The sequence below is a fragment of the Hypanus sabinus genome, chromosome 21, assembly GCF_030144855.1.
Source record: "Hypanus sabinus isolate sHypSab1 chromosome 21, sHypSab1.hap1, whole genome shotgun sequence".
Taxonomy (NCBI): domain Eukaryota; kingdom Metazoa; phylum Chordata; class Chondrichthyes; order Myliobatiformes; family Dasyatidae; genus Hypanus; species Hypanus sabinus.
The window spans coordinates 63,997,033-64,010,533 of NC_082726.1; the positions used below are offsets into that span (position 1 = coordinate 63,997,033).

Genomic DNA, 13,501 nt, shown 5'->3' on the forward strand with positions numbered 1-13,501 from the left:
TATAATTGTTACAGTGTCAGCAGTCAGGGTGCAGTTCCCACTACTGTTTGTAAGGAGTTTGCATGCTTCCCTGTGGCCGTCTGAGTTTTCACCAGGTGCTTCAGTTTCCTGCCACAGTCCAGCAGTGTACGGATTAGTAGCTTAATTGGTCACATTTGTGATTTGGTGGCGTGGCCCAGAAGGGCCTGGTCCTACGCTGTATCTCTAAGTAAAAATAAAAAATAAATAAATGTACTTCCTAGGTCCCTCTTTTCCACAATATTCCCCAGGGCTTCTCCTTCACTGTAAAAATCCTACCCTGGTTTTGACTTCCCAAAATGCATCACATTTTGTCAGCTGAAGGATGACGGTCCAGTCTGCGTCATCTCTCTGCTGTCCCAATGTAAATAAAAATAGAGAGCTGTGAAATAGCTGCAGCCATTGGACCATCTTCCCTGCACCCACAAAGACACCACCCTGTCTGGGACTGAGTTACTTCTGCCCTCATTCATTAAAGCTGCAGCCCACTCGTTTCCCTTAACTGCAGGCATTCCTCTTGAATAATTTCCTGAAGTGCTCGTCATCCTTAAAGACCGACTCTCTATGTAGTTATTTTTTCCACAGCCCAGACAGCAGTTTGCCTTTTCATGATTTTATTGAATGCTGCTTTACATCAGCACTGTGAACCAAGTTATTTCTGTCTTACGATTAATCCCTTGAGTATGGGTCACTTCCTGGAAATGAACACAATTTGTGCTGAGGATTTCCTGATATGGGAATATGTTTTCTGTCTCTGACATTAATAACCGGCTGTTTCTCATACTACCCCAGAAGCTAAGGGCTCAAAAGTCCTAAACTTGACTCCTGTGTTGTCATTGGAATTGGAGAAACAGGTAAGATAATCTGCAGATATTGGAAATCTAGAGTAACGCACACAAAATGCTGGAGGGACACAGCAGGTCAGTCAGCATCTATGGAGAGGAATAAAATGCCAGCATTTCAAGCCAAGATCCTTCATCAGGACAATGAAAAGATTAGCTTTATTTAAATATTAGCTTTATTTGACGTTCTCATTGTGTTATGCTACTGCTACACTGCTGTGCCACCGCAATGTAGCAAGCAGGGCCTTTTACACTATGTCCAGAATGAATGACCAAGACCACATTTCTCTCCCCCACTTGAGCCAGACCCGGTCAGTATTAGAATTGGTTGATTATTGTCACATGTACGGAGATAGAGTGAAATGCTTGACTTCCCTGCTGTTTATACAGATCAGGTCATTACACAGTGCATTGAGGTTGACCAAGGTAAACTAAAACAGTAACAGAATGTGGAAATTCTGTGTTGGCACCAGAGTGGGTGGCGAAGCTTGCGGGCTATCCCCAGCACATCCTTGGGTTTTGTTGGCTGTTAACGCAAAATATGCATTTCATTGTGCGTTTCGATGCATGTGTGGTAAGTGATTGGATTTGAAGTCTTGAAAGAATACAGAATAAAGCTATGGAGAAAGAACTGTACATGTGGCAATAAGGTCAGAACGAGGTAGACTGTGGGGTCAGTATAATACTCAGGAACTATTCACCTCGGTCTGGACTATATATATGCATGTATTTTACGTAGTTGTATTTAGTTGATAACCTGTATGTGCTTGCTATCTTGTACATGTGAGCACTGGGCTTCAGGCCACGGTGCTGCCAGGAGAGAGGTGTTGCTGCCAATGCTCTCCTGTAGGAGGTGGTGTGGCATGGCACCCAGGCTGGACTTGGCACTCTTCTCTTCCCCCCCCACCGGTGTTCGCTCAGCAGAAGGCAGGCTCTGTTGTGGCTCGAGTATGGGCTGTTTTACTGCCTGGCTGTATCTTACTGATACCTTTATGTGCTTTCTATCTTATACATGCTATGTCTGCTGTGTGACTGTTGGTATTGGTCGGTACCGTGTTTTGCCCCTTGACCCCAGAGTAACACTGTCCAGTCTGGCTGTATTCATGGGTATTCATGTATAATTGACTGAGAGTTAGAATTTAACTGAACGGTGGGATAGAAGCTGTTCTTGACCCTGGTGCAATGTGCTTTCAGCCTCTTTTATCATCTGCCTGATGGGACAGGGGAGAAATGAGAATATCTGGGTGGGTGGGTCTTACCAGGGCTTTGAGAAGTAGAGACAGAGTCTATGGAGATGAAACTGGTTCTGATGATGTGTTGAAGTGTGTCCACAACTCTGCAGTTTTTTGTGATCACAGGTGGAACAGTTGCCAGTTCCTTAAAAGGTTTTCTGTGCCTTTTGTACTTGGAGCCATAGAGCACAACAGCACAGAAATAGGCCCTTTGGCCCATCTAGTCTGTGCTGAAATGTTATTCTGCTTAGTCCCATTAAAGGAATCAGATTACAAAACTTCCAGCTCTGATCATGACTCCCAACTCTCCATCCAAGTCCCTTCAGAATGGAGTAAGACCATCCAGGGAAGGTCTGCAGTGTGTACCCTGCTATCGTAGTCAACCTCTCCCTGATATCCGTCACTATAGGCACACTCAAGCTTCCTTATTTGAATCACACTGCTTTGAATATCTCAATTTCAGCAACCAAACATCACTGCATATATACACATTCCTCTATGCATATTTTCTTCTTCCAGTACCGCACGGGTTGTTATATCCACAGTGAATTTTGAAACCTTGTGTCCTGTTGATCTTGTCTTTGGTCTTTTCCTTTAACATCCATCCTTGGCCTCATGCTGTTTTAGGAATTCTTATTACATTAAATGTGGGTCAAAATGTTGTTCAATCCCCTCGTGAAGGTGTTTAATTTTTCAATAAGATTGAAAGAGTGCAGAGAAAATTGAGAAGGATGTTGAGGACCCGAGTTACAAGGAATTGTTGAATAGGTTAAGACTTTATTATTTCCAGTGTAGGAGAATGAGGGGAAATTTGATATAAGTGTACAAAATTATTAGGGGTATAGGTGGGTAAATATAAGCAGTCTGTTTCCAGTGAGGTTGGGAGAGACTACAACAAGAGGTCATGAGTTAAGAGTGAAAGGTCAAATATTTAAACACAGCCCAAGGGGGCTCTTCTTCACCCAGACGGTGATGAAAGGGAGGGTGAATGAGCTGCCAATGGAAGTGGTGGGTTTGGGTTTGATTTCAACATTTAAGAGGTTTGGATAGGCGCATTGATGGGAGGGTTATGGAAGGCTTTGGTCCAGGCGCAGGTCAATGGGACTAGGCCAGGGGTTCCCCTCTGTTTTTATGCCATACACAATACAAATAAGCTCTATGATCCTATGACTAATTACATTGACTAGATCAGGCATGGAGGATCAGCGATTTTGCCAACAAGGTGACATCTCTAACGAATTCTCTCAAACACTTACCTTCTATAACAGTTTTCCATAGACATGCAATTCCCTGTTCGTGAATCGGGGTTTGATCCCCACCAATATCTGTAAGGAGTTTGCACAATCTCCTTTAACCATATGGTTTTCCTCTGGCTGATCCAGTTTCCTCCCACGTCCCAAAGATGTACAGATTAGGGTTTGTGAGTTACAGGCATGCTAAATTGGAACTGGGATCATGGGGTTTTGCAGGCTGCCTAGCACAATTTTCACTGATGTGATTTGATGCAAACAATACAATTCACTGTACTTTTCAATGTACATGTGACACATAATGCTAATCTTTAACTTATCTCTCTCTTCTTTAACCCCCCCTTCCCCCCTGGTTATCCAGCTTCCAATATGTGATGGTGTTATAGAACATAGAATAGTACAGCACATTACAGGCCCTTCAGCCCACAATGTTGTGCCGACCCTCAAACCCTGCCTCCCATATAATCCCCCACCTTAAATTCCTCCATATACCAGTCTAAATTTCACTTGTGTATCTGCCTCCACCACTGACTCAGGCAGTGCATTCCACACACCAACCACTCTCTGAGTGAAAAACCTTCCTTTAATATCCCCCTTGAACTTCCCTCCCCTTACCTTAAAGCCATACTCTATGACCACTTTATTGGGTACACCTGCTTACTGATGCAAGTATCTAATCAGCCAATCATGTGGCAGCAACTCTGTGCAGTCATGGTCAAGAGGTTCAGTTGTTGTTCAGACCAAACATTAAAGTGGGGAATAAATGTGATCTAAGTGACTTTGAATGTTGAATGATTGTTGGTGCCAGATGGGGTGGTGTGAGTATCTCAGAAACTGCTGATCTCCTGGGATTTTCACACGTAACTTTCTCTAGAGTTTATAGAAAGTGGTGCGAAAAACAAAAATCATCCAAGCAGTTCTGTGGGTGAAAACACTTTGATCATGAGAAAGGTCGGAGAAAAATGGCCAAACTGGTTCAAGCTGACAGGAAGGTGACAATAACATGTTATAAGGGATGAAGAGTGTCTTTAAATAAGATGTCGGGTTATTAGAGCACCATTTTTTTGAAGATGACTTAAACGATGCTTGTTGCTTCTGGTATGATTTCAGGTGCACATCCCTGGGGTACCAATCTGCCTCCACCAATTGGAATGGATGCACTTTCCAACATACAAGGACACCTCAATACCTCCTACTTTGAAGGAATGGTAAGTGCGCTTTGGAAACATGTTCTGACTGGCACTGTAAGACCAGTCCAGATTTATGCCTAATTCTGCTGTAATTGTCAACCCTACAATCAGAAATGTTTGCTTTGTGTTTGTAATCTGTATTCCCACCTACAAAGGCATTTTATTAGGTGAATATTTTGTCCACACAGTAGCATGCACAAATATTAACCCCTATCTCTGCTGTACTTGACCCCTCAGCACTGCCTCTCTGCCTTCTTGAAGATGGTGAGACATACAGAGGAGTCTATCATTTGTATTAATGACCAACACAGTGGCAGGGTGTGCTGGACAACCCACAAGGGTCACTATGCTTTTGGCACCAATTTAAAGTGCCCACAACTCCCAAACTCTAACCCATATGTCTTCAGAATGTGGGAGGAAATGCATTCTGTCACAGGGAGAACATACAGACTCCTTACAGGCAGTGGCAGGAATTGACCCCATTTGGTGATTGCTGGCACAGTAAAGCACCATGCCATTCGAGCCTTTCTTTTTGTCAGATGCTGTCACTTTGTTTAACATTGATTGCCATCCACAGCTCAGTAAGAAATGTCATAGAGATGTTATTAATCTGGAGAAGAGCACAAGTTCAAGGTTAGTTTTATGGGCATACATAACTAGGATGTAAATTCCATGGAAATTAGCTGTTCATGTAGCAACACAATACATTACAAACAGCCAACATAAATTAACATAAAATAGTACAACAAAATGACATTGGTGCAAGTTGAGGGAAGTACAATCTGAGGTAGAACCAGGGTCTTTCAGGTTGTTTCAAGAACCTGATGGGAGTGGGGAAGAAACAACCAGGAGAAAAGTTTAAAGCAGGGTCTATTATGACACTTCAAAGTCAAAATCAGAATCAGGTTTAATATCACCAGCATATGTCACCAAACTTGTTAACTTAGCAACAGCAGTAAAATGCAATAGGTAATAATATAGGAGAAAAACTGTGAATTACAGTAAGTATATATGCATATCAAATAGTTAGATTAAATAATTAGTATCAAAACCGAAATTAAAAAAGTAGTGAGGTAGTGTTCATAGTTTCAGTGTCCTCCATATCGGACACAACAGATATGTGCATGGACAAGAAAGATTTAAAAGACATGTGGATAGTGTTATGGTAGTTAATAGATTAATCCTATTCCACTCAGTTAGCTACTTCCACATGGGAGGATTTCACATATTGTACAAGCAGCATTATCAATAAAGCTCAGTCGAATATCCTGCAAGGCTGGGGTCTTGGTGTACTCTGCACTGTCCCTTGGTATTGAACACAACACATGGGTATGTGGACAGGAAAGGTTTAGAAAGATGGGGGCTGAATTCAGGCATTTGGGCCTGGCTCAGATGGGCATCTGGGTTGGTGTGGACATGATGGGCTGAAGGGCCTATTTTCCGTGCTGTATTGCTCTATGACTTTGAGAGATTAACCAATTGGAATCGAGCATTAATCATTTCTGATGACAGATCTAAAGCCCCTGGTTTCTCTCTCCACACTCTCTCTTGACTTGTTGAGGACCCTCAACTACCCAGGCCATGCTATCTCCTCGCTGCTGCTATTGGTAAAGAGGTACAGGAGCCTTGGGCCCCAGGTTGAGGAACAATCATCCAGCTCCTGAACCAATGTGGATAGCTTCACTCCTCTCAAAGCTAAATGGTCTCCACAATCTATAGACTCACTTTCAAAGACTCTACAATTCATTATCTTGATATTTATTGCTTATTTATTATTATTTTCTTTTTGTTTTTGTATAATTTGTTACATTTTGCTCAGTTTATCTTCTTCGGGTGTGCTTTTTCATCGATTCAATTGTGTTTCTTTGTACTTACTGTGAAAGCCCACAAGAAAATGAATCTCTGGGTAGTATGTGGTGACCTCTGTGTACTTTATAATAAATTAACTTTGACTTTTACCTATATTAGAAAATTGATTATTCTGTTCACTTTGAGCAAAATTGAAACAAAATAAGAATTTGGCATTGCTTTGTTGTCTTGGCTTTCTAATTCCATTGCCTTGTGTATGTTACTGTTGTAGGCTCAAAACGTAATGGGTGGGTTTGGTTCTGGACCACCGAATATTGGTTTTGGGGCACCTCCCAGCCAGCAGCCAGGAGCTCCATATGGAATGTATCCAGGCCAGTCCAACCAGCCTGGTGCTCCAGGATATCCCGGATCCACACCTGGATACCCGCCAAGTTCTGGCCCTGCCCCTGGATACCCCTCCGGCCCCACCCCTGGATACCCGCCCAGCTCTGGTCCTGCCCCTGGATACCCCTCTGGTCCGACCCCTGGATTCCCGCCAAGCTCTGGTCCTGCCCCTGGATACCCCTCTGGCCCAGCACCAAGCTATCCATCCAATCCACCACAAGGATATTCAGCCACTCCTGGTTCGACAGTAACCCCCTCTGTAGCTCCTGTGAAGGTAAGGAATGTCGAGATCTGAAGAGGGTGTTTATGTTAATGTTCGGTATGAATGTTTTAGATTGACATTTTTCATCTGTTAAGTGTTTTTATCCCAACTATTGAAAGCATGAACGGTTTATGTAACAATGCCATTTGTTGTGAGAGGGGAGTGGACCTAGAAGTGGGCAGTGGCTGTCTGTAATGGGACACACATTTTAACTGCTGTGGAACGTGCACTGTCAGCACTTGAATTAATTTATTTTTATTTATAGATCCAGCACAGTAACAGCCCCTCCACCGCCAGCCCAACAAGCCTGTGCCGCAGAGTTACACCAATGTGACCAATTAACCTACTAACCCTTATGTTAGGAGCACCCTCGGGAAACCTATGCGATCACGGGGAGAACGTACAGACAGCAGTAGGAATTGAACCCCATTTTCCCAGCGCTGTAAAGCATTTGTGCTGCCCTTGATGGTGAATGAACCTACGATCACCCCTAGCTCATCACAGCAAAGGTCCACGTCCAAACACCGGGGAGTGGGGGTGGGTCGATGGGAACCTTGACTGATGATGCCCTTAAGGAGTGGTTTTTTATGCCATGGAATGAAACCATCAAGCAAGGGGTCTGTGGATCCCAGATTGGGACCCTTTGATTTAGTGGCATAGGAACCAGACTTGGGCAAGTGAAACCTTCTAGGATAGGAATTTTGGTCAGCATGGACGAGATGGGCCGAAGGGGGCGGCTTCCATACTCTGTGACCCTGACATTATGGTAGCCCTGGTGTAGAGTTGCTGAGATAATGAACAAAAATCCCTTGCATGTTCTCTCTCATGTTTCATACTCGGGAGCAATATTGCTGGAAGTGGGTGAGATCCGAGGGTATCGAGGAGATTGATGAGTGTTCATCCCTGCTCAGGGATAATTGGGAGCCCTTGAGAAAATGTCTTTCCAAACGTTAACTATGTGGGGTTTATGATTTTCTGTTCCTTGGTGTTTTATCCCAGATTGACTCAGAATTTGAGGTAAGCGTATGGACCTGTCTTTTGGATTGATTCTCTCAAACAAGTGCATGCTATGCTGTGCCAAGTCTCTGTAGGCTGATTCCCTTGTGTGCCTTCTAACTCTGGCTGAAAGGTCCCTCTTCTCGCCAAAGCAGTTGCATGAACATCTGTGGAGAAGGGGAGGGGAGCAATGTACTGCACTCCTGATGTTCCTCTAGGATATCTGATAACTGAGGGGATTGGGCACAGAGACCAAGATTGGGGAATTCCCAAAACACAGGAGATTCTGCAGATGCTAGAAATCTAGAGCAAAATCAGACACAGACACACAGGAAACGAATAAGCAATCAACACTTTGGGCCAAGATGATGTAACTATGAAAATGGACAAGGGAGAGCCAGTGGATGTAGTGTACCTGGACTTCTAGAAAGCTTTTGATAAAGTCCCACATAGGAGATTAGTGGGCAAAATTAGGGCACATGGTATTGGGGGCAGAGTACTGACATGGACTGAAAATTGGCTGGCTGACAGGAAACAGAGTAGCGATTAACGGGTCCCGTTTGGAATGGCAGGCTCTGACCAGTGGGGTACCGCAAGGTTCGGTGCTGGGACCGCAGCTGTTTACAATATACATTAATGATTTAGATGAAGGGATTAAAAGTAACATTAGCAAATTTGCCAATGACACAAAGCTGGGTGGCAGTGTGAAATGTCAGGAGGATGTTATGAGAATGCAAGGTGACTTGGGACAGGTTGGGTGAGTGGGCAAATGTATGGCAGATGCAGTTTAATGTGGATAAATGTGAGGTTATCCACTTTAGTGGCAAGAACAGGAAGGCAGATTACCTAAATGGAGTCAAGTTAGGAAAAGGGGAAGTACAACAAGATCTTGGTGTTCTTGTATATCAGTCAATGAAAGCAAGCCTGCAGGTACAGCAGGCAGTGAAGAAAGCTAATGGCATGCTGGCCTTTATAACAAGAGTAACTGAGTATAGGAGTAAAGAGGTCCTTCTGCAGCTGTACAGGGCCCTGGTGAGACCCCACCTGGAGTATTGTGTGCAGTTTTGGTCTCCAAATTTGAGAAAGGACATTCTTGCTATTGAGGGGGTGCAGCGTAGGTTCACAAGGTTAATTCCCGGAATGGCGGGACTGTCATATGGTGAAAGATTGGAGTGACTGGGCTTGTATACACTGGAATTTAGAAGGACGAGAGGGGATCTGATTGAAACATATAAGATTATTAAGGGATTGGACATGCTGGAGTCAGGAAGCATGTTCCCGCTGATGGGTCCGACTGAAGGATCTCGGCTGGAAATGTCAATATGTCCATTCCTCTCCGTAGCTGCTGCCTGACCTGCTGAGTTCTTCCAGCATTTTTTGTGAATGGAAAGTCTTTCCCTCTTGCCTCAAGTGTGGAATCTTAAAAAAATGTCTTAATGCCTTCAAAGAAGAAATGGAGAGAAGTTTTGGGTACATGACCGCATGTAACAAGTTGTGAGGAAGTCTGCTTTACTGTGGGATCACTCCATGCATGTCAGGTGTTAAGGCTGTCTCGCCATTAATAGAAGAGATTGCTTGAGATGTTACTAAGTAGTCGTGGTTATATTTGAGAGAGTTTCTCATGCATGAGTGTATGTTTGTGTGTGACGGACATACAGATACACCTTGTGAATGTTTCAGAATTAGGCATTGGCACTTGCCATAAAAATTGTTGTTTGGCCGCAACAGACTTAATAATAAAAAATAGTGGGGTAGTATTCATAGGTTCATTCTCCATTCAGAAATCTGATGGCGGAGGTGAAGAAGCTGTTCCTGAAACACTGAGTGTGTGACTTCAGTCTCTTGATGGGGGAAATGAGAAGAGGACATGTTCCGGGTACTGGGTGTCCTTAATGATATATGTGCCTTTTAGAGGCATTGCCTTTTGAACTTTAAGCTATAGTTTAAGGAGCTTAGCAGAACAAAACACAGCAGATGCTGGAAATCTGAAGTTACAACAAAAAATGTTGGAAACACTCAACATACCAAGTAGCAACATGGAGATAGAATCTGTCAGTGTTTCTAACAAGAGATCTTTGACCTATTGTAGCAACTCTGCTGCCCATCATCCTCTGTTTTTACCCAAGGAATCACTGTGCTTTCAGAATCAGAAGTCCGTAGTTCAATACCAGATCTCTTTGGTGAGGAGGCTGATGATAGCAAAATGTTAGCTTACGTTTAGGAAATGAAAATGTATCAGATTTCTTCCCTCTAATCACTAATTCTTGACTCAAGCTGATGAATGTGGAGGGGTAATGTGCTACAGTAGCTCTGGTGCCACCTATAATGATTAATCTGGGCCATCAGATGAAGAGGAACTTCTTGAGCCAGAGGCTAGTGAATCTGGATTTCATTGCCAGACACGATTGTGGAGGCCAAGTCATTGGGTGTACTTAAACCGGAGGTTGATACATACTTATTTGAAAGGGCGTGAAAAGCTTTGGGGAGAAGGCAGGAGAATGGAGTTGAAAGGGATGATAAATCAGTCATGTTCAAGTGGCAGAGCAGACTCAATGAGCTAATTGGGCTAATTGCTAACTGCTCCATTGTCTTATGGTTTTATCATTCTGATATTGGACATTGGTCTAACCCACGCGCATGAGTCAGCCCTATCCACGCCATTGGCCAGACCCATGCTTATCATCCCCATCCATGGCCATCAGTTTCATCCACGGTCATAGTGCCATGTGTGTTTTTATCTTCTCGAGAAACCCATTTGAGTTTTTAATCTTCCTGAGGAATTTAAAGTTCTTAGGGGAATGAACAGAAGGAGAAAGGACACTAAAGAAAGAGAAGAGAAATTTCTTTAGCCAGTGGTTATGAATCTTTAGAATTCTCTGACCTGGAGAGTGGTGAACACTTAGTCAATGAGTGTATTGAAGACAGAGATCACAAACGCAAGAGTTTCTGTGGATGCAGCAACACACACAAAATGCTGGAGAAGCTCAGCAGGTCAGACTGCATCTGTGGAGAAAGATAAACAGTTGACTTTTTTAGCTGAGACACTTTGATTGTTTTCTTTTGTACAGTGAGGAAATGGGCATCAGTTGAGAATATGGACAAAGCTCTGTTGTGATAATGGTTGGCTACGAGAGCAGGAGTCGAGTACCCAACACCTGCTATTTGTTTTTACCAAATCTACAAATCCTGGAATAACATAAACTGCTGGGAAACTCATCAGGCAGCATCTGTGGAAAGTGGAGCTGTTTACATTTTGGGTGGATAAATCATTTAGATGAAATATGAAATGTTGCCTTTTTTCCTCTCTGCACAAAATTTTCCTGAACTGTTGTGTGTTTTTCCAACAAGTTGTGTTTTCCTTTCTGTTTAAAGCAGATGTTAGTAATGCAGTGGTAAGTCCCAGATAAAGATCAGATTCAGTGAATGTAACTGGCCAGTACACACCTAACGTGATAGGAACACGTCTGAAGCTTGTTCACACAGTGCATTCTCACTTCCTCGATCCTCACATCAGTGTAAAATTGTGCAGTAACCACAATTCTTGGAAGGATACAGAAATTGCGCACTGCAAGAGCAGACCAGATCACTGATGTCATCTCTTTATTCAGTAGGTTTTAAAAGGTTAAGGAACTAAATAAAGTGTGATGTGAATTTTCTCTCTTACCTAAGTGGCCTGCCACATTTTGTATTTTTGTGAATTATCTCCATCACATTGCTCATCCTAAATACACAAGTTAGTTCAGGTATGTACACCATTAGCCCCCTTATTCGGTAACTGAGTGAATATTTGCAGTCTTCTGCTGCTGCTGCAGAGGCTAGTCATGTGTAGGTGAGGAGAAGGGGAAATCCTATCCTTGTTATGTCTGTGGGGGATGGGGTTAGGGTGAGATGAAGGCAGATATGGGGGAAATACAAGAAATGCAGGTGTGGGCTGCATTGATGGCAGTGGTGGGGAGGCCTATTTTCTGCAAAAAGAGGACATTTCAGATGACCTGGAATGGAGAACCTCGTCACGGGAACAGATGTGGAGGCGGAAGAACTGAGAAAAGGGAAGTGGTGTAACCAGGGTCACTCTGGGAGTTGGTGGGTATGCAGAAGACGACTGCGTATGGCTGAAGGTAAAGGCCAGGGATGGATAGGACAAGGGAAATATCTGTGTGGGGTCAGGGTTACCGTGGAGATAGTTAGAAGGTAACAAAGAAGAGGGATGAGTTGCAAATGCTGGAGGAGCTCAGAAAGGTCAAGCAGCATCTATGTAAACCAGGGGTTTCCAACCTTTTTTATGCCATGGACCCCTACCATTAACTGAGGCGTCGATGGGCCACAGGTTGGGAACCCCTGATGTAAAGTGTCAATGTTTGGGACAAGACACGTCATGAGGATGAGAACTCAAGGTTTCCAGCAACTGCAGGGTCGCCTGTGCTTATGAGGAACTGCAAATAGCAGGTTAGCGTGCAGTAGTATGTATAGGGGAAGAGATTACACAAAAAAAAGTAATTGGGAGCTGAAGAATTTGATATGGAGTCCAATATAGTAACGTGCCTAGGCAGTAGATGAAATGCTTCTTACTTTGGGCCCTATTAGAACATTGAACACTACAGCACAGTACAGTCCCTTCAGCCCATGATGTGCTGACCGTTTAACGTACTCCAAGATCATTCTAATGTATCCTTCCTACATAGTCCTCTGTTTTTCTGTCATCCTTGTTATAACAATGTAGGAGGCTACAGGTACACTTACAAAAGTCAGGCGGCATCTATGGAAAGGGAATAAAGAGTCATTCTTTTGGGCTGAGGCCTTTCATAAGACCTTAAGACGTAGGAGCAGAATTAGGCCATCTGGCCCATCGAGTCTGCTCCGCCATTCAATTATGGCTGATTTTTTTTCTTCTCTCCTCCTCAACTCCAGTTCCCGGCCTTCTCCCTGTAAACTTTGGTGCCATGTCCAATCAAGAACCTATCAATCTCTGCATTAAGTATCCCAATGACCTGGCCTCCATAGCTACACTTGGCAACAAATGTCATAAATTCACCACCCTTTGGCTAAAAAAATTTCCCCACATCTCTGTTTTAAATGGATTCCCCTCTATCCTGAGGCTGTGCCCTCTTGTCCTGGACTCCCTCACCATGGGAAACATCCTTTCCACATCTACTCTGTCTGGGCCTTCCAATATTCAAAAGGTTTCAATGAGATCCCCCCTCATCCTTCTGAATTCCAGTGAGTACAGACCCAGAGCCATCAAACCTTCCTTGTATGTTAACCCTTTCATTCCTGGAATCATCCTAGTGAACCTCCTCTGGATCCTCTCCAATGCCAGCACATCTTTCCTAAGGTGAGGCCTCACCAGTGCCTTATAAAACCTCAGCATCACATCCTTGCTTTTGTATCCTAGACCTCTTGAAATGAATGCTAACATGGCATTTGCCTTCCTCACTACCGACTCGACCTGCAAGTTAACCTCAGGGTGTTCTGCACAAGGACTCCCAAGTCTCTCTGCATCTCAGATTACTGGATTTTC

General features: G+C 43.6%; 1 protein-coding gene across 1 annotated transcript in view; it reads left to right on the forward strand.

Moving 5' to 3' along the window:
* The window catches only part of LOC132379136 (annexin A4-like), a 90,600-nt gene that overhangs the window by 39,751 nt on the left and 37,348 nt on the right, over nucleotides 1-13,501 (forward strand). Inside the window, exons 3-4 of the mRNA XM_059946744.1 lie at nucleotides 4,453-4,550; nucleotides 6,613-6,999. Coding sequence (XP_059802727.1) covers nucleotides 4,453-4,550; nucleotides 6,613-6,999 — 485 coding nt within the window. The remainder of the gene's footprint in view (nucleotides 1-4,452; nucleotides 4,551-6,612; nucleotides 7,000-13,501) is intronic.